At 52.1% G+C, this 9,050-nt stretch overlaps 1 protein-coding gene across 1 annotated transcript; it reads right to left on the bottom strand.

The window, feature by feature from the left end:
- Positions 1–298: 298 nt before the first annotated feature.
- Positions 299–2,928, bottom strand: SSTR5 (somatostatin receptor 5). The gene has a single exon (XM_005425951.2). The coding sequence runs from the start codon at positions 2,876–2,878 to the stop codon at positions 1,766–1,768; it is 1,113 nt and encodes a 370-aa protein (XP_005426008.1). The 5' UTR covers positions 2,879–2,928; the 3' UTR covers positions 299–1,765.
- Positions 2,929–9,050: the final 6,122 nt, after the last annotated feature.

The raw sequence follows: 9,050 nt of genomic DNA, 5'->3' as shown, positions 1-9,050 counted from the left end.
CAGCATTACCAGCGGGAATGTTGGATGGGCTGGCTGGAATTTCTGTTTTCTGGGAATTGGGATCCCCATCCTGATCCAGGGGAGTGGGAAAAGAGGTGGGATCAGTCTGGGGCAGGTGGAAAACAGGGCTCAGGTTTATCCACCTCCTTTCCAGGGTCTGTTCCCTCTGGATAAACCTTCCCTTGGTCAATTCCAAGGATTTATCAAACTCCATGGAAGGAGGGGACAAATGCTCTTTGCTCTGCCCAAAACAGGGTTTAGCTCCTTCCCAGAAATCTGAATTTATTTATTGAAATCCTTTTTTTTTTTCCCAAAGCAGATTTTCCTGCCCCGACCTTGAGCTTTCCAGTCATTTCCCACTCCAGAGCTTCCAGGAGGGATCACTGCAGGGGGAAAACTGAGGGAACCACAGCCCAGCTCACACCAAACCTACGGGAAAATTTAATTTTATTAATTAATCAGTTAAACCTGGCTGTGCTGGGATTTGGAATGCGCTGTAGGGCAGGTGGGCACTGCCTGCTACTGGGAGAAACCTGGGAGTAAATTACTCATGGTCCCAGCCAGGCTCTGTGCTTGTGTCTGCCTTTAGGAATGTGTCACATCCAACAGAATAAACGGAATGATGGAATCATTAAAGTTGGGAAAAACCTCCAGGATTGAGGCACAAACACCCCCTGGCAACTGCACCACTCAGGAGGGGATTGAGCTGGGTTTAATTTCTGGAAACACAATTTTGAGTCCAAACTTATGCTCAGAGGGGATTGAGCTGGATTTAGTGTCTGAAAACACAGCTTTGAGTCCAGACTTGCACTCAGAACCAAGGAATGGACACAAAATCTCCCCAGGAGCCCACGGCCATCAGCACTGACATCACAATAACAGGGTCACAGCACATTTCATGGGGTGGGAAGGTGGAAATGTCATGGCTGCATTGATTCCTTTCCAGAATGTTTTCCTAATCTTGGTTTTTGTCCTTTCTGGCTGTGTTTGAAGGGTCCCTGGCTGTTCTGGCTCCCTGGGATGGGTTAATGGCAGAAAAACAAAGCAAAGGCAGCACCCAGCACATCAGAACCCATTTCCAGAGCAGTGCTGTGCCTTTTTTGCATGAAACTCTGAAGAAATCTCATTTTCCTTTCAGAAATCCCCTTGAAGAATTCCCAAAAATCCCAGCTGAGCTGTTTGCTGCTCGGAGCTGATCCCAGCAGCGCGAAGCAGCCTTAAACCAAGCTTAACAAGGGAATTAGAGCTGGCTTAGTGTTGGTTTGCATGGCTAGAAGGGTACAAAGCCTGGAAATCATTCCCTGGAGGACCCAAAGTGGTCCCAGACACCAGATCCATCAGGACACCACCAGAGCTTGGCACTTCCAGCTGGGAAAAGCAGGGAAGAGCCCTCTGTGAACATTTCTGGGAGCTTCTGGGGCTCCACATTTTCCTTTTGCATGAACGGAGCTTTTCTTGAAGTCCCCCAAGTCCTCCAGGGGGGATTTCAGTGCCAGGCCATGCTCTGGTTGATGTCCCCAAGTCCTCCAGGAGACTCTGCAATGCCAGGCCATGCTCTGGTTGATGTCCCCAAGTCCTCCATGGGACTCTGCAGTGCTAGGCCATGGTCTCCTTTATGTCCCCAAATCCTCCAGGGGACCCTGCAGTGCCAGGCCGTGCCCTCCTTGAAGTCCCCAAGTCCTCCAGGAGACTCTGCAGTGCCAGGTCATGCTCTGCTTGATGTCCCCAAATCCTCCAGGGGACCCTGCAGTGCCAGGCCGTGCCCTCAGACCTTGCTGGTCTGCATGTGCCCGTTGTACTCCACGTTCCTCTGGGTCAGCATGGACTCCTGCAGGCGGCTGCTGTTCTCCTGCCTGTGCTCCACGGGCTCTCCATCCTCCGCTCCATCACCCTTCCGGAGGCAGAGAACCTTCTGGAAGCTCTGCTTGAAGTTGTCGGAGAGGAAGCCGTAGAGGATGGGGTTGGCGCAGCTGTTGGCGTAGCTCAGCACCACCATGAAGAAGTAGAGCCCCTCGAGGACGGGGTCGGCGGGCAGGATGAGGATCAGGTTGACGATGTTCATGGTGTAGAAGGGCAGCCAGCAGAACACGAAGACCACCACGATGATCACCACCATCCTGGTGACCTTCCGCTCCGACCTGCGGCGCCGCGTGGAGCCCACGCGGATCCCCGAGGACTTCACCTTGACCACGATCAGCAGGTAGCACAGGCAGATGACCAGCAAGGGCCCGAAGAAGCCCAGCACCGAGGTGTAGATGATGAACGCCGCCGACCAGACGTTGACCGGCTCCGGCCAGTTCATGTTGCACGTCTGGAAATCCTCCTGCACGTCCGAGAAGATGATCACGGGCAGCACCACCAAGAAGGAGAAGGTCCAGACCGTGGCACTGATGAGCTTGGCCACCCTGGGGCGTCTCCACTTGGTGGATTTGATGGGGTGCACCACGGCCAGGTAGCGGTCCATGCTCATCACCGTCAGGCAGAAGATGCTGGTGAACTGGTTGATGCCATCCACGGTCATCACCAGGCGGCAGAGGAAGGAGCCGAAGGGCCAGTAGGAGATGGCGTTTTGGGTGGCCAGGAAGGGCAGGCCCAGCATGAAGAGCACGTCGGCCACGGCCAGGTTGAGGATGTAGATGTTGGTGACCGTTTTCATCTTGGCGTGGCGCAGCACCACGTAGATGACCAGGGCGTTGCCGCTCAGCCCCAGGGCGCACACCAGCAGGTAGCAGATGGGAATGAGCACCTTGTGGATGTACTGGAAGGGCGGCGGCGCCGGCAGCGTCCCGTTCTCTGTCCCGTTGGCCAGCAGGGAGGAGTTGGCCTGGCCGGGAGCGGCCTCCATGCTGAACGTGCTGGAGAAGTACAGAGGATCCATGGTTTTTTTGTTTTCTCTCTCCGTGGGTTTTTTCCCCTCTTAAGAGAGATTAAACTTCACAGGCATCTTGTTCCTAGGAGGAAAATTCGAAATGGGAAAAGTCAAAATTCAAAAATCTAAAAAATTAAAAAATTATAAAATTTATCAAATAAAAAAAATTAAATAAAAAAATAAAAATAAAAATTACCATTAAAAATTAAAAATTAAAAAATTAAAAATTTAAAAATTCCAAAATTCAAAAACTCAAGGAAAAGAGAGACAGCACTTTTACAAAACAGACTTTTACAATCACTTCCATTTTCTCTTCTATTCAGGATTTGGGGTTGGGTTATTCAGCCAACCAGGGAGGAGGATGGGATCAATTCCCAGCAAAGGAATTGCACAATGAGAGGATCCCCACGCTCATCCCTGTACTCATCCCAGCAGATCCCAGGTTCTGTTTCATTTTCACAGGATCCAGGGCTGGGTGTAGCTGTGATGGATTTTTCCCTGTGAGGGTGGAGAGGCTCTGGAATAGAATTCCCAGAGAAGCTGTGGCTGCCCCTGGATCCCTGGAACTGTCCAAGGCTGGGTTGGATGGGACTCGGAGCCCCCTGGAATAGTGGAAGGTGTTGGGGTTGGAACTGGGATCAGAAGAGGAAGCAAAACTTTTCATAACAATGGAAAACCCTTGGAAAAAAATCCCTGAGCTCCAAGAGAGAAAGGGTGATGTCTGAGATCTTCCCCACCAGGTCAGGGTGTGTGCACAGAGAAGAGAAGGAATATACTCCTTTTTTCCACCTCTCAAGATTATTATTTGTGTTCCCGCAACCTCTCCTCTCATCCTGAACTGCTTTTTATCCCAAAAATCCCTTTTTTCCTGCAAGAAATCCAAGCTGCAGTGGGCAGCTCCAGGACAGCTGAGCAGATTTGAAGCTGGAATAAATTTTACCAACCATCCTGAAGAAGGTGGAGAATTTCCAACACCCCTTTCCTGCGGCAATCTGGATCCCCAGGAATATTTTTCCACCTTTTTTTGTCGGAGTGGGGTTCAATTTATCAGGTGGGGAAACTTAGAAACATCATATAAAATGCTGAGATTTAAAGAACAAAAAAAAAAAAAAGGAGATTTAAAGCACCAAATCCTGGTGAAGGTGGAAGAAACACCCAGCAATTTTTGCTGCCGTCACCTGACGATCAGATTCCCACAATAATCCGGGGGTTTGGGTCTGGAATAACAAACAGCCGGCCCACAGCACTGGAAAAGCTCCTTGTCTCCGGGAGCTATGTGAAACCACCTCCATCCATGGCTGGGCTTTCTCCTGGGGTGAGAAAACCTGGGGGAGAGGAGGAGCCCCTGCAGCTCCCGGGAGGAATCACAAATGTGCCGAGCTGCTTTGGGAATGTGCAGATGGGGAGTAGGTGTCTCACGTGGCTGGGTGGAGATGCACCGGGGAGATTGGGGGCGCAGGAGGAGCTGCTGGAGCTCCGGGGGGGTGGGGATGGGGCAGGAGGAGCTGGGTGTGCTGCTGGAATATTTGGGGTGCAGGTGTTGGGAGCATCCCTGCAATTCCCAACGTCCCGCTGCAGGCAGAGCTCAGCCTGAGCTCTTTATAAGTTAAACAGGAGTGGGACAGAGGCTGGGTAAAATAACACAGGGAGAGTCCAGTTCTGGCTGGAAAAGTGGAATTTTAAATCCTGATCTTCAGCCTGTTTTGAAGTCCTGAGGTGTAGCAAATCTCAGGTTACTTATGGGGGAATTCCGGGAGAAGCTGAACCTGGGACCCCTCACTCTCGGCTGGGAGGGGTTTGGAAATTCCCATTTTCCTGCTGGGATCACTGAAGGGAAGGATAGGAAATAAAAATACATGGGATGGGACAGGCAGGGTTTATAAACTCATATCCATGGAGCTGCATGCTTGGGATTGGGAAGTTCTTCCCAGACAAGCTCAGCACATCCAGGCTGGGCCCCAAAAGCCCGAATTTCCATCTGAGCCTGGGAAAAATTGGAAGGCACGGAAAGAAGTGGTGCTGGAACTCAGCAGGGAAGGTCAGGAGGGGCAGTCATGTGTGGCTCACCCTCTAAAAAAGGGGAAAGGACACTTTTTCCAAAGTGCCTTTTTCCCACAGCGCACATCCCTGGATGCAGGGCTGGAGGAATCGCACAAAGACTTCAGTCCTGCTCCTTCCACCACCTTTGGAGCTCAGGCCTTGGAAAGAGGAGCTCTTTTCTTTGGATAATTCTCATTTCTTCTCCCCCCGGAGAAATCCTGCAGCCCCAAATCCCTGTTTGCAGAGGGCCTCGGGCTCTCCCAGCCATCCATGGGCATTCCAGGGGTTTTCCATGAAGGACTTGGGTGTGTTTTCCATGGAGAGGTGTGGATTTTTTGGATTTTTTTGTGGATTTTTGGATTTTTTTTTTTCCAACAGAGAGGAATTTCCAGGTTCCCTCAGCAGCCAGACTTTTCCTGGAGTCAGGGACACTTTGTCACCTCAGCGTTTTGGGGCTCTCCCCGTGGGTTTGTGGGAATATTCACCTTTCCCTCGGGATTTTTGTTCTGTGGGATGAACTGTACAACGTCCCCTGTCATACTGAGCGGATTGGGAAGGGAATCCCAGAACCCTGGAATGCTTTGGGTCAGAAGGGACCTCCAGGCTCATCCATGAGCACCTCCCATCATCCCAGATTGCTCCAGCCTGGATGTGGACAATTCCAGGGATGCCCCAGTGCATTTCCTGAGGGGAAATCCATTTCCTAAGGCTCTGCTGCAAATCCTTCCAAGCCTTCCCTGCTCTTCTCAGCACCAGGAGGGAATTTACTCCACTGGACATCCCCCATTCCCAGGATTTGACGTCCCAAATTCCCCCAGATCTGCAAACCAAACCCAGATCCCCATCCCACCTTTGCTTCCCTCTGCCTTTGCCTTGCAGCCACCAAGGGATTTTTCCTGGGGAAAAAAAAAAAAAAACCCTGGCCAGCTGCAAATCCATGTTTTCCTGGCTGCCCTGGAGGAGAACAGGGAATTTTCCCCCCTCTCCAAGTGACAATTTGTCCCTCACCAGCACGATTTGGCCTCAGCTCCTTTTGTCACCACGACCCTGCACCTCCACAAAGGGTGATTAAAGATGATGATTAAAGGTAATTAAGAGGCGCTGATTGATCCCTCATCGCCTTGTTTGGTGTTCTTAATTAAGGGATTAATAACAAACACGCCTCCAGGGGGTTTTCTCTCATCCAGCTTTTTTCCCCCCTTCGATTTCCAAGCTCCCACCCTGGGATTGTCCATAAATTCTGGGGTTTTCTGCTTAAAATTGAGGAGCTGGGAATGTGGACCTGGAATAATCACTGACAGAATTCCAAGTTTTAACAGAGCACCATCCAGGAAAAAATCAGCATCCACAGCAGCTGAATATATCTCTGTCCCTGCTTCCCAAAAAAATTCAGGGAATAAATAGCAGAGGTGTTATGGTGCTAGAATTTCACATTTGTGAAAACTCCTAAATAAACCTGGGTGAAAAAAACCCCCAAGGATTAACAGAACAGCAACTGAAAAATCATCCCAACCTAAGGAAAAACAAACGTTTAAAATGGAATTAACATTTTTAATTTAAAATTAAAAATGCCCAGACAGATCAAGGCTGAAGTTTTCCCTGGGCTCAGGTCACAGCAGGAAAGCGAAAATAACTCCATGGAGAACATTGCATGAGAGTGGGGCAGGGCTCAGGCAGGAATTGCAGGAATTAAACCTGATTTTCCAAGCTGGATTGGATCCTGCTGCCTGTTTGCCTCTGGAATCATCACTCTCTCATCCACGATAATTGCTGCGAATGGAATTACAGCACCAGCATGGCAGCTTGCTGCTTCCAGCAGCAGGATAATTAGGGATAACACAGCCAGTGGGAATCCAGGCTTCTCAAACTGTCTTGGGAGGAAAAACACCCCCAGAACTCTCCAGGAATTGTCTCCCGACGGCAGAGCTCCCATCCCGTGGAGCTGGCTGCAACAACCCCCTGGGATTTTGATAATTTCGTCATTTCCATGTTTTGGAGCTGCGTCCATCACCTCCCCAGGGAGCCCCTGGGGCCTCGTTGGTGGGGTTTGGGTGGATGGAGCAGGCAGGGCAGCTCTGGGATAGCTCAGAAATGCCAGGAAAGCCGAGTGGGAGCAGCCTGGAAATGCAGCATCACCCTGAGAGCTGCCTCAGCTCTGAGGGATGAAATTGTTCTGGACAATGCAGCCGGGACCCCTCGGTTTTCCCATTCCCACCACCTGGAGTTTAAAAAAACCAAAGGAATCCATTCACATTCTCCTGAAAAGCAATTTTCTCCTTGGACAAATCTTTGATGCTTCTCAGGGGGCGTTTGTTGCCCTGAAAAAACAAATTATGGATTTTTCTCTGCTGAAAACAAAACTTTCTCAGATGAAATTGCCCCTCTGCTTCCACTCTCTGAATTGGGACTAAACCAATCAGCTGAATTCCAAGTTCAACAACTTCTTCTCGCTTTTAACCCTAAAAAATCTTTTAAAATTGTACATTTGGCCCCACCTTGTTACCCCCAGCTCATCCCAGGGTTTCCCAGAGCACCTGCTCTGAGAAGCTGCTCCTATTTTTATGAGCAAACAACTCATAAAACAACCCATAAACCCAAATCTTTGCTGAATCCTTGTTTTGCTCTCCAAACACATTTCAGTCCTGCTCAGGGATTACTCACTCGGGCTGAGCTGCTCCTGCCACACCAACACTCATGGAAAGCAAAAGCTGCTGGGCTTGGTCCCAGGTTTAAACTGGGTTTGGTCCCGGATTTAAACTGGGTTCGTTCCTGGATTTAAACTGGGCTTGGTCTTGGATTTAAACTGGGTTTGGTCCTGGATTTAAACTGGGTTTGCTCCCAGATTTAAGGTGATTTTGGTCTCAGATTTAAACCAGGTTTGGTCCCAGGTTTAAGATGGGTTTGGTGCCAGACTTAAGCTGGGTTTGGTCCCAGATTTAGACTGGATTTGGTCCCAGATTTAAACTGGGTTCAGTCCCGGATTTAAACTGGGTTTCCCCAAAGGTTTCAGTTCCTCCCTTGCCCTCTGCAATCCAGGGACACGCGGGGATTTCAGGGATATTCCAGGAGCGCTGATTCCAGGCTGGGGCTGCTCCCAGGCTGAGGGAGGGCAGGAACAGCCCCGGCCCCGCAATGGAAGGAGCTCAGCAACAGCAGCTCCGGGGGGAAATTCCAGGATTTGGGGTGTCTGGCTTTAGGATCCATCCCACTCCAGCCGTGCAGCTCCACTGCAGCCACCGAGGCTGTCCCCAGGAGCTGGGGGTCCCTCAAGCACCCCCAGACTGGTCCCAGCACCCCGGGAGCGGCTGTGGGGTCTCACCTGGGGCTCTCCTCCTCCCCAGAGCTCCAAAAGCCTCTGCTTGATCCCAAACCTCCTGAGCCCGGCTCTTTCTGAGCCCGGCTGTCCTTTGCCTGTGTTTTCATGCCAAGCTCTGGGCTCCGGGGCTGGGAGCTGCGGGGATCCAGCCCGGGGACAGCCGGGGCTGCTCCCAGCCCGGCCCCTCCTGACCCCATGATGTCACCTTGACCTGACCCCCGATGTCACCTTGGCCTGACCCCCGATGTCACCTTGGCCTGACCCCCGATGTCACCTTGGTCTTGACATCTCCGCCTGCTGACGCCCCTGGAGCAGCTCCCAGCTTTGCTCTCCGTGCCGTGTTCTATCCCAGGGCTCTGTCACATCCCCGGCGGTGACAGCGGCCCCGGGCTGTGCCCGCTGGTGCCTTTCGCGTCCCTTGCCAGCCCCAAAGCCGCGCTCAGGCTGCTCCTGCTTCAAACGCGGCACCGTCCCCACGGCCGGGGGTCCCTCCCGGGCACCCCCAGCCAGGATTGTCATCCCCCTGCCCAGGATTGTCCCCTCTTGTCATCCTCCCAGCCGGGATTGTCACCTCCCTGCCCAGAGGGTCACTCTCCAGCATCCTCCAGCCAGGATGGAGTCGCTCCAGCACCAAAACCCCTCTCAGAAGGGCAAATTCGGGGTCTCCACAAGCGGGACCGACGGCTCCGGTGCCTCCTCCACCCCAGCGAGCCCCCCAAGCGGGGCGAGCCTTGCGAATCCCCCGCCTGCCCCGTGCCCATCCTCCCCGCAGCGATCCCGGCTCCCGTCCCCGCATCCCGGCTCCCGTTCCCGGCTCCGTTCCCG

Source organism: Geospiza fortis, unplaced genomic scaffold (assembly GCF_000277835.1).
Source record: "Geospiza fortis unplaced genomic scaffold, GeoFor_1.0 scaffold213, whole genome shotgun sequence".
In the NCBI taxonomy this organism is placed as follows: Eukaryota; Metazoa; Chordata; class Aves; order Passeriformes; family Thraupidae; genus Geospiza; species Geospiza fortis.
This window is presented reverse-complemented; position numbering and strand designations above follow the sequence as displayed.